This window comes from Mobula birostris, chromosome 31, assembly GCF_030028105.1.
Source record: "Mobula birostris isolate sMobBir1 chromosome 31, sMobBir1.hap1, whole genome shotgun sequence".
NCBI classification, from domain to species: Eukaryota; Metazoa; Chordata; class Chondrichthyes; order Myliobatiformes; family Myliobatidae; genus Mobula; species Mobula birostris.
In genome coordinates, this window is record NC_092400.1 from 34,427,653 (window position 1) to 34,448,894 (window position 21,242).

Sequence of the window (21,242 nt, forward strand, 5' to 3'; positions counted from 1 at the left end):
CAACTGTTTGTTTTTGCCTGCCTAAGCTTTTATTATTTTTGCTTCCCAACAAGAAAAAAAATTTACAAATCTCCTGCCTGGCTCTTTAAAAATTGCTTTAAAGAAGGAGTTCTGACCCCTTGGTTAATGGTAGGAGTCCATGGCACAAAAGGGTTGGGAATCCCTGCTTTAAAGCCATTTGACATACTTTAGCTGTGACCTGTATTGGGATTATTTGATCTGAGGACGAGTGCTGTTGCCAGATTTTGAAATTGATGCCATTGTATCTCTTAAATTTAAAACAACAAACAAGTTATAGTACTAATAATACCTGGCAAAGGATCATTCTCCTACTGTGATTATTAAATGATAAATTAATTTAATATCTGTAAATTGCCAACTTATAGCTTGGTTATACCACTCCTCAACTTCTGCCCTTTAAGCTGCCTGGACTGTTATTTATTTATTTAAATTGCAGGTGCAGAACAGGCTCATGGGGCAAAACAATAACCACCGTCCGGTAACCACCTATTGAACCCCAGCCTAGTCACAGGACAATTTACAATGACTAATTAACTTAATAACCGGCATGTGTTTGGACTGTGGGAGGAAACCAGAGCCCCAGGAGAAAACTCACACGTTCACAGGCTGGATGTACAAATTCCTTATAGAGTGTGTCAGAATTGAACTCCCTACACCCTACACTGCAATAGTAAAATACTACCATGGTGCCCTTTAAAGCAGAAGTACAAAAGTGTGCACTTGAGCTATTGCTTTGATGTGAATGTTGCATGGTAGTGAATTTCTGCAGTCTTTGCAGAAAGATTCAAGGTGGCGCTGGTAAAACAGTGACGTATTGCGGGCAGCTTACTAAATATACTTCTGATCTACTCTCACTGCGATCTGCAGCCTGTGATTTCCTTTTAAGTAATGTACTTTTAACTGTCTTAATGAACTAGTGATTTCACGATCTTCTGAAGGACTGGATGGGCTTAACTCTCAGGCATGTAGTGGGCAAAGGTACATCACCATGTCAAAAGAGGGAGGAGGGGACTATTCCAAGCCAGGCTAAAACACTGCAGCATGAAAGTTCCTTTACCCAGCACCTTGTTAGCAAATGTACAGATGCTGGAGAACAAGATTGAGGACCTTCAGGCAAGGTTGCTGTATTGGAGGGAAATGAGGAATTGCTGCGCTCTATGTTTATAGAGACATGGCTCATTCTGTACATGCCAGATACATTGGTAAGATCCAAGGCTTCTTGATACACTGAATGGACCGGACTAATGAACACCTAATGATTAAGTGCTGACCATTCCACTTGCCAAGCAAGTTCTCCTCCGTGATCCTGACGGCAGTTTACATATCGCTAAAGGCTGACGTTAAGCAGGACTGGAGGTACTGTGTGCCTCCATCAGCAAACCAGAAGCAGAGCTACACTGACATCTTTCAAATCATTGTTGGGGATTTCAATCAGGCTTGTTATCAACATATCACCTGCAGCACCAGGAGGCCAACACACTCAGCTATTGGGAATTAGGAATGCCATTTTGGGAAATCTGATCATTTGCTGCTCCTCCTACCTGCATATAGGCAGAAGCTAAAGAGCAAGGCTCCAGAGATGAGGGCAACGAAAAGGTGTTCACAGGAAGCAGAGGATCTGGTATGGAATTGCTTGGAGTCGATGGGCTGGGCCGTGTTCAAGGACTCGGAGGATCTGAACTAATTTACCACAGTTGTCAGGGACTTTATAAAAACAGTCGTAGATAAGTGTGTCTGCACAAAATCATTCAGTTTTCCTCAACCAGAAGCCCTAGATGAACCATGAGATCCACAATCTGTTGAGGGCCAGATCAGAGACGTTCTGGCGACCATGTAAAATACAGAAGGTCCAGGTACGATCTCCAGAAAGACATCTCATGTGTGAGGTGGCAATTCCAGACTAAAGTTGAATTGCTAAAGGGTGGTTGACAGCTGTGGCAGGGCTTGAGTGCTTTCACCTCCTGCAAAGTGAAACCAAGCGACGTGTGAGACAGCGAGGCTTTGTTCCCAGATGAGCTCAATGCCTTTTATGCTCGCTTTGACCACCAAAATATAAAGGCACTTTCACGAACTCCCAATGACCCTGAGGCTGACACGAGAGCATCCCTCAGGAGGGTGAACCCACAGAAAGCATCCGGCCCAGGCGGGGTATCTAGCCTGTGCCGAACAACCAGCTGGAGTATTCACTGATATCTTTAACCTCTCACTTCAGCAGAACAAGGTACCTAACTGCTTCAAGCAGGCTTCAATGATACAGGTGCCTAAGAAGGAGGTGGTGACCTGCCTCAATGCCTGCCATCCAGTAGCAGCTTGGTGATAAAACTCTTCGGCTGCTTCCTGTGTGAAGGTAGGAGGAGGGCAGCCTAGTGATCAGACTTCCCGAAATGCGGTCTCAGTGTGGAACGGGAGGGATGGTGGTGGTCAAGTGGTTGGTGCTCAGGGCTACAGCTGATAATTGGGCAAACAGACCTGATTTTCCGACACCCTGAGCCAATAGGCTGGTCCTGGACATTTCATAATTTACTGGCATAATTTACATATTACTATTTAATTATTTATGGTTCTATTACTATTTATTATTTATGGTGCAACTGTAACGAAAGCCAATTTCCCCTGGGATCAATAAAGTATGACTATGATTGAAGTCCCTGACAATGATCTGAAAGGTGTTGGGCTCGGCTGTTCTTTGTTTGCTGCTTATTATAACAAAGGTAGATTTATAGATTGCAGCCAGATCAGTGGATGATGCAAAAATATGAGGAAGGCAGAGTTAAAATATTGACAGGTTGAGTAAATGAATGAAAAGATGGCAAATAGGCTATAATATGGGTAAAGGATATTGTGCACAGGGTGGGGGGGAGGCTAAGAAATTTTTAAGAAAACAGAATTCAGAAAACTGTAAACAACAGGAATTCTGCAGATGCTGGAAATTCAAGCGACACATCAAAGTTGCTGGTGAACGCAGCAGGCCAGGCAGCATATTCACAAAACTGTAGTGCAATGGACGTGGCAGGTGTTGTTGGAGCGGCACAATAGCACAGTGGTTGGCACAACGCTACGGCACCAGCTATAAAATTGGGATTTGATTCCCGCAGCTGTCCGTAAGGAAATCGTATGTTCTCCACGATGGCACGGATTTCCTCTGGTTTCCGTCCAAGTTCCAGAGACGTGCGGTTAGGGTTAGTGAGTTGTCGGCATGCTACATGGCGATACCTGCAGGCTGCCAGCACAATCCTTGCTGATTTGAAACACATGGTGCATGGAAAAAGGAAAGGTACGTCGCATCCGGACTTTCTTCGGTTAGTGGATGATTTCCCTCCACGCCTCTCTGACATAGTGGGGAACTGCGTACGAGGCAAGTTATAGTAGTGGTGCATGGACAGGTGACAAATAAAGCTAATCTTTAGCTATCTGTATTTCATGCAGAACTGCATCAGATAGTTGGAAGGCTAATGGAATGTTTTTTTTATTTAAATGGTTGGCATGTAAAATGTCTGTTTACATTTGAGCAAGGCACCAGTGAGATCATGTATAGTTTTAGTCCCTTAAGGAAAGGTATACTATTGCGAACAAATCGGGTTGGGGGGGGCGCGGTTCACAAGGTTGATCTCTGGTGTGGACGGATTGTCTTTAGGGAAAATTTAATATGTGGGGCTTTAGGAAAATGAAATTGAGGTTCGTAGGGGGTTGGGCAAAATAAATACTTGTGAAGGGGTAGTCTAGGGCTAGAGGTTATGTTCTTAAAATTTCTGAAGGGTATTGATAATGGCCGGGGTCACCCGTCTTGTAAAGACACTGCTCAGAAGAAAGCAATGGCAGACTACTTCTGTAGAAAAATTTGCCAAGAACAATCATGGTCATGGAAGGACCATGATCACCTACGTCATACGACACGGCACGTAATGATGATGATGATTGTCAAGGCTGCTGCATGTTTGCGGATTGTGATAAATGGAGTCTGTGAATATCTTGCGCACTAGAGCTCACCAGTTGTGGCAGGGAGATGTTTCATTGAAAATTCTTGAAATGATTAAATGGATAGGGGAAAAAATAAACATTTCCTTGTTTAACTTTATATGCTGATGTGGAAGTCAGTTTGAAGTATCATCATTCTTCATAATAGCACCTAGTCTGTCTGAGAACATTAAAGTATATCAGACTATGTCAAACTTTCCAACTTTATGTAACATTGGATTTCCAACATCTGCACTTTTTATTTTTGGTTGAACTGTTTATATATCTACATCGGAATTGACCGTTTGTGCTGCAGATCATTCATTTAAGATATCAACTCAGATCTTCCCTCTGTTAGCGTTGTCTGATCAGATTGTCCAACACCTCACCATCTTGCAACACATGCTTTGTCTGTTGGGCACTGGGAAAGGAATTGTTGGGGTGTTAGGTCGAGAACCTACATCTGTATCTGATGTGCCAGTCCGATGCAGGGTCTAGACACAAAATGTTGACAATTCCTCTCCCCCGCAGAAGCTGCTCGACCGCTGAGTTCCTTCAGCAGATGCTTCAGATTCCAGCATCTGTGGTCTGTTATCCAGGCCTGATTGCCCCATTTCTCTGTTTGACCTGGTGACCACTATAATTTATCCCCGTGACAACCATGGCTTAGTGTGTTTATGGATACTCTCTTTCCCCTCTTCTACCCCATCTTCTCTGTAGCTTAAAAACTAACCTGTTTTTCTTTTTTTTTAAACCAATTTCAGTGCTGTACAATTTGCCAATTTTATTTTTTCAATCCATAGATTCTGCTTGACCTGCTGTTTCCTGCACTTCTTGCTTTTGTTTGAGCTTCCTAATTTTGGTCTGGGAAAACTATATGGACATAAATATCCAAGTCCAAGTAGAGCTCTGTACACTTTGTTAATGTTGCCTCATGTACAGTTCATTAAAACTTTGTACAATCTCCAGAAAATGAATTATTTAGTTCCAGTAATTCAACCATAGCAACTTGAGTTAAGATATAATTAGTTTCTATTACTGATGATTTCTATGTGTGCTGAAATTTCTATTCCATTTTTGGTGTTTAATTTTTATTGATGCAATTAGTAACTAACTACTTGATCTCTCAATATATTTTGATCTAAGAACTAGGTCAATTTCTGCAAAAATTGATCTGCATTAAATTGTTTCAATAACCATAAGACATAGGCCATCTGGCCCATTGAGTCTGCTCCGCCAATCAATCATGGCTGATCCTTTTTTTTCCTCCTCCTCAACCCCCATTTCTGGCCTGCTCCCTGTAACCTTTGATGCCACGTCCAATCAAGAAAATATCAATCTCTACCTTTAAATGCACCCAACGACCTGGCCTCCACAGCTGCATGTGGCTACAAATTCACCATCCTTTGGCTAAAGAAATTTCTCCGCATCTCGGTTTTGAATGGACACCCATCTATCCTGAGGCTGTGCCCTCTTGTCCTAGACTCTCCCACCATGGGAGACAACCATTCCATATCTACTCTGTCTACGCCTTTCAACATTCGAAAGGTTTCAATGAGATCCCTCCTCATCCTTCTGAATTCCAGTGAGTACAGACCCAAAGCCATCAAATGTTCCTCGTATGATAATCCTTTCATTCCTGGAATCATCTTTATGAACCTCTTCTGGACCCTCTCCAATGCCAGCACATCTTTTCTAAGATGAGGGGCCTGAAACTGTTCACAATACTCAAGATGAGGCCTCACCAGTGCCTTATAAAGCCTCAACATCACATCCTTGCTCTTATATTCTAGACCTCTTGCTAACATGGCATTTACCTTCCTCACCACCGTCTCAGCCTGCAAGTTAACTTCAGGGTGTTCTGCACAAGGACTGCCAAGTCAAGATTTTTGGATCCCCGTTGAGAAGATAGTCCGCACAATTATTTCTACTACCAAAGTGCATGACCATGCATTTTCCAACTTGCATCCTTAACTTCACTCTCATATAAACATGTGCTTTTGTAAGCTGTGCTCCCAAGTTTTCTGATCTGTGATAATGCTAAATCTGCTGTTGCTCACTGAAGTAGAGTGTCCTAAATGATATTTGTAGTACAAAGCTACAGTGACGATTCATAACATATTTCACTTTTTTGCAGCAAACCTCAAATCCTTTTCAAAAGCAAAATGAGTTCACCATAATTTCTATTGAAAAGGCCTTGATTGCCTTACTGTACTGCATTATATCTTGACATAACTGACAACTTGGTTAAGGGTGGGTGAGATGTGTTATGGCATGTAAGATCTCACAAGGACCACTGGATTGCATGACTTGTTTTGTAGGTCATTCTCTCTTCTCACTGCTGCCATCAGGAAGAAGGTACAGGATTGCTACCTGTGCCACGTGCCAGTGAGGGTAAGAATAGGATGCTCTGGTGGATGAACACACGGCTGAGGAACTGGTATAGGGGGCAGAGTTTCAGATTTCAGGATCATTGGGACCTCTTCTGGGGCAGGTGGGACCTGTACAAGAGAGACGGGTTACACCTGAACTACAGGGGGACCAATATCCTTGCAAGGAGGTTTGTTAGTGCTATTGGGGAGGGTTTAAACTAGATTTGCAGGGGGATGGGAACCAGAGTGCCAGAGCAGACAGTGGAGCATGGGTGAAAATAAATGATGTTAAAAGTTCATGCAAAGTTAAAAATAAAAAGGGTGTGTGTGGTGGTAATAATCTTCTGAGGTGTGTCTATTTCAATGCATGGAATATTGTGGGGAAGGCTGATGAGCTGAGGGCGTGGATTGACACATGGAATTACGACATTATAGTCATTAGTGAAATTTGGCTGCAGGAGAGGCAGGACTGGCAGCTTAATGTTCCAGGGTTCTGATGTTTCAGATGTGATAGAGGCAGAAGAATGAAGGGAGGGGGGGGGTGAGGTGGCATTGCTAGTCAGGGAAAATGTTAACAGCAGTGCTCAGGCAGGACAGGTTAAAGGACTTGTCTACTGAAGCCATATGGGTGGAACTGAGAAACAGGAAAGGTGTGACCACATTAATGGGGTTGTATTATAGACCATCCAATAGTCAGCAAGAATTGGAGGAGCAAATCTGCAGACAACTGCAGGAAACAAAGTTGTGATAGTAGGGGATTTTAATTTTCCACATTGATTGGGACTCCCATACTGTTAAAGGTCTAGACGGGTTAGAGTTTGTGAAATGTGTTCAGGAAAGTTTTCTAAATCAATATGTAGAGGTACCAAATAGAGAGGATGCAATATTAGATCTCCTATGAGGAAACAAGTTAGGACAGGTGATGGAAGTGTTTGTAGGGGAACAGTTTGGTTCCAGTGATCATAACATTAGTTTGAACTTGTCATGGATAAAGATAGATCTGGTCCTTGGGTTGAGGTTCTAAACTGGAAAAAGGCCAAATTTGAAGAAATGAGAAAGGATCTAAAAAGCGTGGATTTCTCTGGCAAGGATGTGATTGGTAAGTGGGTGGCTTTCAATGCAGAAATTTTGGGAGTGCAGAGTTTGCATGTTCCTGGCAGGATTAAAGGCAAAGTGAATAAGGAACCTTGGTTCTTAAGGGATATTGGAATTCTGATAAAGAAGAAGAGAGCGATGCATGACATGTATAGGAAATGGAGCAAATAAGGTGCTTGAGGAGTATAAAAAGTGCAAAAAAATACTTAAGAAAGAAATCAGGAGGGCTAAAAGAAGACATGAGGTTGCTTTGGCAGTCAAGGTGAAGGATAATCTAAAGAACTTCTACAAGTATATTAAGAGCAAAAGGATAGTAAGGGATAAAATTGGTCCTCTTGAAGATCAGAGTGGTTGGCTATGTATGGAACCAAAAGAAATGGGGGAGATATTAAATGGTTTTTTTGCGTCTGTATTTACTAAGGAAACTAGCATGGAGTCAATGGAAATAAGGCAAACGAGTAGTGAGGTCATGGAACCTATATAGATTGAAGAGGAGGAGGTGCTTGCTTTCTTGAAGCAAATCAGAGTAGATAAATCCCCAGGACTTGATGGTATTCCCTCGGACCTTGAAGGAGACTAGTGTTGAAATTGCAGGGGCCCTGGCAGATATATTTAAAATGTTGGTATCTACGGATGAGGTGTCGGAGGATTGGAGGATAGCTCATGTTGTTAGTCACAAGGACTAGGCAGAAAAATGGTTTGGCACAGCTAAAGAAGGGCCAAAAGGCCTGTTTCTGTGCTGTAGTGTTCTATGGTTCTAAGCCTCAGCACTTGCTCCCCAGGTTCAGGAATGGTTATTATCCCTCAACCATCAGGCTCTTGAACCAGCATGGATAACTTCATTCAACTTGTTCCATCACTAATCTGTTCCCACAACCTGTAGTCACACTTTCAAGGACTCTTCATCTCATGTTCTTTATTGCTTAGCTATTTATTTTTTCTCTTTTTGTATTTGCCCAGTTTGTTGTGTTTTGCACATTGGTTATTCATTAGTCTGTCCTGTTAGGTGTGGTCTTTGATTCTATTTTGGTTGTTGGATTTACTGAGTGTGCTCACAAGAAAACGAATCTCAGGGTTGTATATGGTGACATTTATGTACTTTGATAATATATTTACTTAGATATTTAGTAGCTCCGCCTTTAAAATGAATTGTTTAAGAAACTGAGGAGGCAATTAGACTGCCTTAGTTAAATATGTAAGCATCCAGCACCAGATTTAATTAATGGTATTACGGATGAAGTACATGGTAAAATATTAAAGTCCATTGGAAAATGTTTGAAACTGCAGTACACTCAGTGGCCACTTTTTCGGTACAGGAGGGGAACCCAGTGTGGTCTTTTGCTGCTGTAGTGGATCCACTTCAAGGTCCAACATGCTTTGCATTCAGAGAGGCTCTTCGGCACACATTGTTGTAATGTCGTTATTTGAGTTACTGTCGCCTTTCTGTCAGCTTGAACCAGTCTGGCCATTCTCCTCTCTCATTAACAAGACATTTTCACCCACAGAACTGCCGCTCACTGGATGTTTTTTTTTGTTTTTCACACTATTCTCTGTAAACTCTAGAGACTGTATGCGTGAAAATCCCAGGAGATCAGCAGTTTCTGAGATTCTGAAACCTGTATTCATTCCACAGTCAATGTCACTTAGATCACATTTCTTCCCCATTCTGATGTTTGGTCTGAACAACAACTGAACCTCTTGACCATGCCTGCATGCTTCTATGCACTGAGTTGCTGCCACATGATTGGCTGATTGGATATTTACATTGCCGAGCAGAAGTGCAGGTGTATTTAAAAAGCGGACACAGAGTGTCCAAGGAACCCAGAAATAGTTATTCTCAAATCTTTATTTTCCCTTATGTTCTAAATGTTAGCATTTAGACTGCTAGCATTTGCAGTCAGGAGTTTGCAGTTCATATTCTTTGTCAGATTTGATCGAGAAGCAGAATTGCCTGATTTAGAATTTAGTGTTTGATAATCAGTTTCCTGTTTAAAATTTGTTTTTAGATTGCCTTGGCACCACAGTGTTTTCACCGATCAAAGCAGATATAATGGGCAACATCAATGTAAGTTGTGGCAATCTTCTGATTATGTATTGCTTTTTGTTTTATTCTTCTGGTGGATTGTGACATTTGCTGAGGTTGTTGCACATGTTCAATTTAATGGCTTCCACCCATGGGAATTTACCAATCATTATTCAGTAATCATTGCTGTTGGCTCACGTACCGTTCTGATGTGATCTTCATATTTACCGAACTTCATGTGTAAGAAGTGACCCATCAGTGAAATGATGGCTTTTATCATTGAAGTCTGTCCTATCAAGAGTGGTGCTTTCAAGAAAAAGAGCAATTATTGGGAGTAAGTTAATGATAGAATTAGAACCATATCTTGGCTACATTTAACCCCATGGAGTGAGAGGGATTCTAGTTGTGAAAGAAATTTGCTATGAGGACAAGCTCAGTTTGTGCCTCGAAATGTTGCAATCATCAAATGAGGGAGATCAATCCACTCCGCCATTTCATCATGGCTGATCCCAGATCCCCCTCAACCCCATACACTGCCTTCTCACTGTATCCTTTAATTCCTTGACCAATCAGGAATCGATCAACTTCCCACTTTAAATATCCCCACAGTCTTGGCCTTCACCAGAGCATTCCACAGATACACCACTCTTTGGCTTAAAAAAAAAAGAATCCTCCTTACTTCTGTTCTACAGGTCACCCCTTATTGTTGAGGCTGTGTCCTCTAGTTCTGGATACCCCCACCAGAGGAAACATCCTTTCCATATCCACCTTATCTAGTCCTTTCTAGATTTGGTAGGTTCCAATAAAAGCCTCATGCATTCTTCTAAACTCCAGTGAGTACAGGCCCAAGTCTGCCAGTGCTCTTCATATATTACCCACTTCATTCTCAGAATCATCCTCGTGAATCTTTCTGGACTCTCTCCAATGACAATACATCCTTTCTGAGATAAAGGGCCCAGAACTGTTGACAATACTCCAAGTACAACCTGACTAGTGTCTAAGTCCTGCTGCAATCACATTACTTCCTCAGCACCACCTGCCCCCTACCTATCTTCGTATCATCCACAAACTTTGCCTCAAAGCCATCAATTCTACTATTTAAATCATTGGCAAGCAGTGTAAAAGGTAGTGGTCCTGAGGAACACCACTAGTCACTGGCAGCCAACCAGGAAAGACCCCCTTTATTCCCACTTGCTGCCTCCTGCCTGTTAGCCATTCCTCTAGCTATGCCAGTATCTTTCCTGAAATACGATAGGATTTTATCTTGTCAAGCAGCCTCATGTGAGGCACCTATCAAATGCCTTCTGAAAATCCAAGTAAGTGACATCCACTGCCTCTGCTTTGTCCGGCCTGCTTGTTACTCTGTAGACAGTTTGCTACCTTAAACTGTAGCAATAGTGGGCCTTCTGTTAATTCCTCTCCTCCTCAGTAAATAGCTGACTAATTTGATTATTTGCTCTTTCCTTGTTCCATGTCGTAAACAGATTGTAGCCTGGAGAGCCTAGATGACATGCAAGCACAGCCTCATTATAGTCTGAAAGATGATTTTTTAAAAGGTCAGGAGTGAATCAATATACACGTCAGAAAAGCAAAGGAACCATTCTGAAGATAAGGATCATCTTGTATACACAAACTCAAAATCTGCTTCCACTGCTAGATTTGCAAGGGGATGGGAACCAGAGTGCCAGAGCAGATAGTGGAGCAGGGGTGAAAATAAATGATGTTAAAAGTTCATGCAAAGTCACAAATAGAAGGGTTGTGTGTGGTGGTAATAATCTTCTGAGGTGTGTCTATTTCAATGCAAGGAGTATTGTGGGGAAGGCTGACGAGCTGAGGTCGTGGATTGACACATGGAATTACGACATTATAGCCATTAGTGAAACTTAGCTACAGGAGGGGCAGGACCGGCAGCTTAATATTCCAGGGTTCCGATATTTCAGACGTGATAGAGGCAGAGGAATGAAAGGTGGGCGGGTGGCATTGCTAGTCAGGGAAAATGTTACAGCAGTGCTCAGGCAGGACAGATTAGAGGGCTTGTCTACCGAGGCCATATGGGTGGAGCTGAGAAACAGGACAGGTATGACCACATTAATGGGGTTGTATTATAGACCACCCAATAGTCAGCGAGAATAGGAGGAGCAAATCTGCAGAGAGATAGCAGACAACTGCAGGAAACATAAAGTTGTGATAGGGGATTTTAATTTTCCACATTTTGATTGGGACTCCCATACTGTGAAAGGTCTAGACAGGTTAGAGTTTGTAAAATGTGTTCAGGAAAGTTTTCTAAATCAATATATAGAGGTACCAACTAGAGAGGATGCAATATTAGATCTCCTATTAGGAAACGAGTTAGGACAGGTGACGGAAGTGTGTGTAGGGGAACAGTTCGGTTCCAGTGATCATAACGCCATTAGTTTCAACTTGATCATGGATAAAGATAGATCTGGTCCTTGGGTTGAGGTTCTAAACTGGAAAAAGGCCAAATTTGAAGAAATGAGAAAGGATCTAAGAAGCATGGATTGGGACAGGTTGTTCTCTAGCAAGGATATGATTGGTAAGTGGGAGGCCTTCAAAGGAGAAATTTTGCGACTGCAGAGTTTGTATGTTCCTGGCAGGATTAAAGGCAAAGTGAATAAGAATAAGGAACCTTGGTTCTCAAGGGGTATTGGAACTCTGATGAAGAAGAAAAAGAGAGAGTTGTATGACATGTATAGGAAACAGAGCAAATAAGGTGCTTGTGGAGTATAAAAAGTGCAAAAAAAAATACTTAAGAAAAGAAATCAGGAGGGCTAAAAGAAGACATGAGGTTTCTTTGGCAGTCAAGGTGAAGGATAATCCCAAGAGCTTCTACAGGTATATTAAGAACAAAAGGATAGCAGGGGATAAAATTGGTCAATCTTGAAGATCAGAGTGGTCGGCTATGTATGGAACCAAAAGAAATGGGGGAGATCTTGAATGGGTTTTTTGCATCTGTATTTACTAAGGAAACTGGCATGGAGTCTATGGAAATAAGGCAAACAAGTAGTGAGGTCATGGAACCTATATAGATTGAAGAGGAGGAGGTGCTTGCTATCTTGAGGCAAATCAGAGTAGATAAATCCCCAGGACCTGACAGGGTATTCGCTCGGACCTTGAAGGAGACTAGTGTTGGAATTGCAGGGGCCCTGGCAGATATATTTAAAATGTTGGTATCTATGGGTGAGGTGCCGGAGGATTGGAGAGTGGCTCATGTTGTTCGGTTGTTTAAAAAAGGCTCTAAAAGTAATCCAGGAAATTATAGGCTGGTAAATTTGATGTCGGTAGTAGGTAAATTATTGGAAGGAGTACTAAGAGGATAGGATCTACAAGTATTTGGATAGACGGAGACTTATTAGGGAGAGTCAACAGGGCATTGTGCATGGTAGGTCATGTTTAACCAATCTATTGGAGTTTTTCGAGGAGATTACCAGGAACGTGGATGAAGGGAAGGCAGTGCATGTTGTCTGCATGGACTTCAGTAAGGCCTTTGACAAGGTCCCGCATGGGAGGTTAGTTAGGAAGATTCAGTTGCCTGGTATACACGGAGAGGTGGTAAATTGGATTAGACATTGGCTCAATGGAAGAAGCCAGAGAGTGGTAGTAGAGAATTGCTTCTCCGAGTGGAGGCCTGTGACTAGTGGTGTGCCACAGGGATCAGTGCTGGGTCCATTGTTATTTGTCATCTATATCAATACTCTGGATGATAATGTGGTCAATTGGATCAGCAAATTTGCTGATGATACAAAGATTGGAGATGTAGTGGACAGTGAGGAAGGTTTTCAAAGCTTGCAGAGGGATTTGGACCAGCTGGAAAAATGGGCTGAAAAATGGCAGATGGTGTTTAATACAGACAAGTGTGAGGTATTATACTTTGGAAGGACAAACCAAAGTAGAACATACATGGTAAATGGTAGGGCACTGAGGAGTGCAGTAGAACACAGGGATCTGGGAATACAGATACAAAATTCCCTAAAAGTGGCATCACAGGTAGATAGGGTCATAAAGAGAGCTTTTGGTACATCAGCCTTTATAAATCAAAGTATTGAGTATAAGAGTTGGAATGTTATGGTGAGGTTGTATAAGGCATTGGTGAGACTGAATTTGGAGTATTATGTTCAGTTTTGGTCACCAAGTTACAGGACGGATATTAATAAGGTTGAAAGAGTGCAGAGAAGGTTTACAAGGATGTTGCCGGGACTTGAGAACTGAGTTACAGGGAAAGGTTGAATAGGTTAGGACTTTATTCCCTGGAGTGTAGAAGAATGAGGGGAGATTTGATAGAGGTATATAAAATTATGATGGGTATAGATAGAGTGAATGCAAGCAGGCTTCTTCCACTGAGGCAAGGGGAGAAAAAAACCAGAGGACATGGGTTAAGGGTGAAGGGGGAATAGTTTAAAGGGAACATTAGAAACATAGAAAATAGGTACAGGAGTAGGCCATTCGGCCCTTCGAACTCATGGCTGATCATCCAACTCAGAACCCTGTACCTGACTTCTCTCCATACCCCCGATCCCTTTAGCCATAAGGGCCTTATCTAACTCCCTCTTAAATATAGCCAATGAACTGGCCTCAACTGTGACTTGGATGAGGGAATTAAATGCAGCATCTCCAAGTTTGCGGATGACACGAAGCTGGGTGGCAGTGTTAGCTGTGAGGAGGATGCTAAGAGGATGCAGGGTGACTTGGATAGGTTGGGTGAGTGGGCAAGTTCATGGCAGATGCAATTTAATGTGGATAAATGTGAAGTTATCCACTTTGGTGGCAAAAATAGGAAAACAGATTATTATCTGAATGGTGGCCGATTAGGAAAAGGGGAGGTGCAACGAGACCTGGGTGTCATTATACACCAGTCATTGAAAGTGGGCATGCAGGTACAGCAGGCGGTGAAGAAGGCGAATGGTATGCTGGCATTTATAGCGAGAAGATTCGAGTACAGGAGCAGGGAGGTACTACTGCAGTTGTACAAGGCCTTTGTGAGACCACACCTGGAGTATTGTGTGCAGTTTTGGTCCCCTAATCTGAGGAAAGACATCCTTGCCATAGAGGGAGTACAAAGAAGGTTCACCAGATTGATTCCTGGGATGGCAGGACTTTCATATGAAGAGAGACTGGATGAACTGGGCTTGTACTCGTTGGAATTTAGAAGATTGAGGGGGGATCTGATTGAAACGTGTAAGATCCTAAAGGGATTGGACAGGCTAGATGCAGGAAGATTATTCCCGATGTTGGGGAAGTCCAGAACGAGGGGCCACAGTTTGAGGATAGAGGGGAAGCCTTTTAGGATCAAGATTAGGAAAAACTTCTTCACACAGAGAGTGGTGAATCTGTGGAATTCTCTGCCACAGGAAACAGTTGAGGCCGGTTCATTGGCTATATTTAAGAGGGAGTTTGATATGGCCCTGGTGGCTACGGGGGTCAGGGGGTATGGAGGGAAGACTGGGGTGGGATTCTGAGTTGGATGATCAGCCATGATCATAATGAATGGCGGTGCAGGCTCGAAGGGCCGAATGGCCTACTCCTGCACCTATTTTCCATGTTTCTATGTTTCCTGTGGCAGAGAATTCCACAGATTCATCACTCACTGTGTGAAGAAGTTTTTCCTCATCTCGGTCCTAAATGGCTTCCCCTTTATCCTCAAACTGTGATCCCTCATTCTGGACTTCCTCAACATCGGGAACAATCTTCCTACATCTAGCCTGTCCAATCCCTTTAGGATTTTATACGTTTCAATCAGATCCCCCCTCAATCTTCTAAATTCCAGAGAGTATAAGCCTAGCCGATCCAGTCTTTCATCATATGAAAGTCCAGCCATCCCAGGAATCAATCTGGTGAACCTTCTTTGTACTCCCTCTATGGCAAGAATGTCTTTCGTCAGATTAGGGGACCAAAACTGCACACTATACTCTAGGTGTGGTCTCACAAAGGCCTTGTACAACTGCAGTAGTACCTCCCTGCTCCTGTACTCGAATCCTCTTGCTATGAATGCCAGCATACCATTCGCCTTTTTCACCACCTGCTGTTCCTGCATGCCCACTTTCAATGACTGGTGTACAATGACACCCAGGTCTCGTTGCACCTCCCCTTTTCCTAATTGGCCACCATTCAGATAATAATCTGTTTTCCTGTTCTTGCCACCAAAGTGGATAACTTCACATTTATCCACATTAAATTGCATCTGTCATGAATTTGCCCACTCACCTAACCTATCCAAGTCACCCTGTGTCCTCTTAGCATCCTTCTCACAGCTAACACTGCCACCCATAGCATCCTCCTCACAGCTAGCGGGCGGGGGGGGGGCTTCTTCACAGAGAGAGTGGTGGGAGTGTGGAATGAGCTGCCAGATGAAGTGCTAAATGCAGGCTCACTTTTAACATTTTAAAAAAACTTTGGCAGGTACATGGATGAGAGGTGTATGGAGGGATATGGTCCAGGTGCAGGTCAGTGGGACTAGGCAGAAAAATGGTTCGGCACAGCCAAGAAGGGCCAAAAGGCCTGTTCTGTGCTGTAATGTTCTATGGTTCTAAAAGACACACACACACACACACACACACACACACACACACACACACACACACACACACACACACACACACACACACACACACACACACACACACACACACCCCCCCACCACCAAATTTCACAACATATGCTGGTGATATTAAACCTGAATTTGAAAGGCTGTGTGTGTATGTGTCATTTCAGGGACTGAGTGGGTCATCTAGACTGGTGATTTGGTATAGTGACATGGGTGATACAGTATTAGACCTTTCATGTATGATTTTCCAGGGCCATATTGTATGAATTTTTTTTTTTAATTTGTTCTTTTCTGGCAAACAATTGGTCATCAACTATGATCAAAAACTGATCAACTTCATCTATCTTACTGCTCTCAGTGAACAATGCTGTGTGAAAACTAGCTGATACTTTTGGCTATATATACTGATAACACTTGTACCTATGATTTATATAGGAGATTCCATACACACGGAAAGGAGGTAGATTTTGTATTTGTATGGAATCTCCAATATACCCCCTTGGGTCTGGACTTCCCAATCTATTTTACGCTATGGGGCCTTGCCATTAACCATGGAGTCCGTGGACCCCAGGTTAGGAACCCTTGTCTTAGAAATTCTCATCCAGGCACTCATAAAAATGGGTATGGATTTGAGTATGTGTTTTAGGATTGGCCCTTCGTGTATGTTTGCTACATCAACATGGTGTCACCTGGCCAACAGTGTTCACTTCAGTCATTTGCTTCTTAAAGAATTTGACCTTTGGTCATGCTGAAGATTCATTATGGTTTGCCATTTGTTTGTTTTAAATAGAAAATTAAGACTGTGTTTGAGACAAATCCCATAAAATTCAAGACATTACAAATGATTCTTGAAGGTGAAAAGGAGCTGTATGGTACAAGCTGGCCAAAGGTTGGAGCAACGTTGGCACTAATGTGGCTAAAAAGGTAATCCTGTACAATTTCTGTTCTATATTCTAAACTATAATCTTGTGTTCCTATTATCATCTGTACTATATTCCCCTTTTTTTGCCCTGCATTTAAAAGAAAATTCTCAACCAGGTTTGATTTGGAGTACAAAGACTGGCGGCATCATCTGTGGTGCCATTGATTGGTGTTTGACTATGGAAAGCATCACACTCTGCACTCAACGTATTGCTGCAGATGTCTTCCTTGGAGGTGGAGTGCTATGTAAATCAGCGCTATGTGGAGTCATTATAACATTGCCTAAGTAGAAATGTGTGCCTGATTTTAAAAAAAATCAAACCCGAGATGTCATATTTTACGTATGCACAGTAATTCGAGGAGTAATGAACACACAAATAGGCCTAACGTGTACATCAGTGGAGCAGCAACGTATCACAGCAGCAGCGGTGGAGGGAAGTGAGTGTTGGTTACACCTTAGAGGAAAGACCAGGCTGTGGGTCCTCTAACTTTGGCTTCAAGTAGGCATCGAGATTTGACTGACTGCCTTTTCTTAAGTTTCCTCTGACGAAGCAGTTCTCTGTAGCTGGAAATCGTGTCGAGAACACCGCTCTTGTGTCTTACTGCTTTGCTGCCAGTCAGGGTCATTCAGATCATCAATGGCGCAAACATCATCCTATCATCCTGACGCTCACCAGCTTCCCAACGCTGTGTCACTTGCAGTTTCACATCCATGCTAAGCTTTTCCTAGACATCTGAGATGTACTACCCTCACTGGAAATAGCAGGCTGTTTGGGTGAAAAAATGGAATAAATTGCAGAGGGAGGGAGAACATTTAAACACACAGGGGAAGCAGAGCGTGAACTAATAATGTGATTGGCTGTGAGTGGCTCAGAGCATATGTAAAGCGCTCTCACTGGCTGATTGAATGTTTACTGCAATGGCGGCCGTTCTTGAGAAGTTTTAGGTGTTGATTAGAATGAATTTAGATTATGAAGACACGCAGTCCTCTTTTATTGTCATTTAGCAATGCATGCATTAAGAAATGATACAATATTTCCTCCGGTGTGATATCACAAAACACAGGACAGACCAAGACTGAAAAAACTAACAAAACCACATAATTATAACATACAGTTACAACAGTGCAACAATACCATAACTTGATGAAGAAGTCCATGAGCACTGTAAAAAGTTCAAAGTCTCTCAAGTGTCCCACATCTCATGCAGACGGGAGAAGGAAGGAAAACTCTCTCTGCCATGCCCGACCACAGTCCGACTCTGAGTCATCCGAAAACTTCGAGCCTCCGATCACCTCTCTGACACCGAGTACTGAGCGCCATCTCTGTCCGAACGATTCGATCTCAATTTCGGTCGCCAACAGCAGGCAAAGCCGGGGATTTTGAGGCCTTCCCTCCGGTAGATTCCAGACCGTGCAGTAACAACAGCAGCAAACTGGGGTTTCAGAAATTTCTCCAGATGTTCCTCTGCGCTTTCACGTCTGTCTCCATCAAATCAGAATTGCCCATGGCCCTTATTTAACGGATACAATATCATTTTTCACTGGAGGGCTGCGCACACGCGGTGCGCTGCGCTGCTCTCTCTCCTCCCGCCAGTTGTCATTTAAAGAAATTTCACTGAAGAATTAGATAACTGCATTGTAAGCAATCAGCGCTATGTGTGGTTAGTGTTATGCGGGGTCTGAGAGTATTCTAGAAAGCACCCACTCTTCTGTCAGGCGCTGACAGCCCTTGGGAATGGAAATCTTGTTTGACATTGAACTATTGGGCAGCCATTCAAAATGCAACCACAAATTTAACATTTCAGTTATCCCTCTTAATGCTTAAAAGAATAATCCCCATTATAACCTGGATACCTTATTACAAGCTATCTCTTGCCTCGAGCAATATCTACATTTCCTGATGGTAATTGCAGAAATTGGAATTAGTGGAAGTGGTTTTCACTTTGTCATTGGGTACCAAATTACATCTGTGCACATTATAAACAAGAGATTCTGCAGATGCTTGAAATTCAGAACAACACACACAAAATGCTGGAGGAACTTAGCAGGTCAGTCAACATCCATGGAAATGAAATATATAATTGACATTTCAGGCTGAGAGAGACCCTTCTTCAGGACTGGAAAGAAAGATGAGAACCCAGAGTAAGTCACCTTCTTACTCGGACTTCTCATCCTTCTTCCCAATCCTGAAGAAGGGGCTCAGCCCAAAACATCAACTATTTACTCTTTTCCAGAGACGCTGCCTGGCCTGCAGAGTTCATTCAGCATTTTGTGTGTGTTGTTCTGAATTTCCAGCATCTGCAGATTTTCCTGTGTTTGGAATATGTGGTGTTGCTCCTCTACACTTATTGTGGCAAAAGCGGAGACAATAGACGTAAGGGAATGGGGATAGGAATTAAAAATGGTTGGCTACGGAGAAATTCCGCTCTTGGTGGATGGAGCTGAGATGCTTGACAAAGCAGTCCCCCAATTTATGTTGGATTGATTTCACAAATGTAGAGGAGGCTGCATCAGGAGACCCGATTCAGCAGGCAATCGCAACAGATTTGCAGGTGAAGTGTTGCCTCACTGGGAAGAACTGTTTTTAGGCCTGAATGGACGTGAGGAAGGAGACAAAAGGGCAGGAGTAGCACTTTGGTTATTTGCTGTGGCATGCGCCAGGAAGGAGATTAGTGGAGAAGGACAAATGGAAAAGGGCATTACGGAAGGAGTAATCCTTGTGGAAAGCAGAGAGTGGTGGGGAGGTAAAGATGTGTTTGGTGGTAGGGCCCAGTTAAAGATGGCAGACTTTGCAGAGATTGATGCATTGGATGTGGAGGCTTGTGGTGGTAGATGAGAACAAGAGAAACTCGATCCCTGTTGAGGCAGAGGGGAGATGGGTTGAACACAGATGTTCAGAAATTGGAGGAGATGTGGGTCTGGGCAGCATCAATGGTGGAGGAAGAAAATTCCATTCTTTGAAGAAATGAAAGGAAAGCTGTATGCTGGGAATGGGTAGAGCGGAGCTGAAGGAACTGAGAAAAAGGAATACCATATTTACAGGGGACAGAGTGGAGAGAGAATGGTCAAAATAGCTGTGCGAATCGGTAGGTTTATAAAAGATGTTGGTTGACAGTCTGTCTCCAGAGATGGAAATGGATTGAGAAGGAAGAGAGAGATTTCAGAAATTGACTATGTGAACTTAAGGGCAGGGTGGAAATTGGAGGCAAACTTGATGAAATTGAGCTCATGATGGGTGCCCAAAGCAGCACCAATGTAGTTGTCAATGAGGCGCAGAAAGAGTTGGGGAGCATTAGTCTTAGCATAGTCAATAAAAAGGCTGGAATATCTGGGGCCATTGTGGGTGCCCATGGCTGCCCCTTGAGTCAGGAGAAAGTGGGAGGAGCAGAAGGAAAAATTGTTGAGGGTGAGGACCAGTTCTCCCAGGTGGAGGGGAGTTGGTTGGATTTTTTTGTTGAAAAGAAGTGGAGAGTTTAAAGGCCTTCTTGATTTGGGGGGGAGGCGGTGAATAGGAACTAAACATGGTGAAAGTGAGGTGGTCATAGCCAGGGAATTGAAAGGTGTTGAGGAGATTGAGGACATGTGAGGGGTCACAGATGCTGGTGGGAAGGGACTGAATCAAGGGGGGTAGAATGCAGTCGAGGTATGAGGACATGAGTTCAGTGGGGCAGGAGCAGGCAGAGACAATGGGCCTACCCGAACAGTCCGGTTTGTGGATTTTGGGTAGCTTGTGTTCTCAGAATTATTTATTATTATTATTATTATTTTTGTACATTGGTTGTTTGTCAGTCTTTGTAGTTTTTCATTGATTTTATTGCATTTCTTTGTTTAACTGTGAATGCCTGCAAGAAAATGAGTCTCAGGGCATTATATGGTGACATATACAGTGCCTATAAAAAGCATTCACCCCACCGCCCCACTCCTCTTTTTTCCCCCCCTCCCCCCGGGGGAAGTTTTCATGTGTTACTGTTTTACAACATTGAATCACAGTGGATTTAATTTGGCTTTTTTGACACTAAGCAACAGAAAAAAGACTCTCATGTCAAAGTGAAAACGTGTCTCTGCAAATTGAACTAAATTAATTACAAATATAAAAAACAAAATAATTGATTGCATAAGTATTCACCCCCTTTAATATGACACACCAAGTCATCACTTCCTCTTCTATTTCCGGCAGTTTAGACGCATCTAGGTGTATTACTGCCCTCCACAGGATGTATAATTAATTATAGAATTTCAAGAAACTCGAATTCTTAAATATAAACTAGTCGCACGTATAAACTGAATAATAAACTC

The 21,242-nt window shown here is 42.8% G+C and overlaps 1 protein-coding gene across 1 annotated transcript in view; it reads left to right on the forward strand.

Annotated features, from left to right (window-relative positions):
- The window catches only part of gltpa (glycolipid transfer protein a), a 59,628-nt gene that overhangs the window by 23,055 nt on the left and 15,331 nt on the right, over positions 1-21,242 (forward strand). Inside the window, exons 2-3 of the mRNA XM_072247435.1 lie at positions 9,449-9,507; positions 16,815-16,948. Of these exons, the coding sequence (XP_072103536.1) occupies positions 9,449-9,507; positions 16,815-16,948 (193 nt within the window). The remainder of the gene's footprint in view (positions 1-9,448; positions 9,508-16,814; positions 16,949-21,242) is intronic.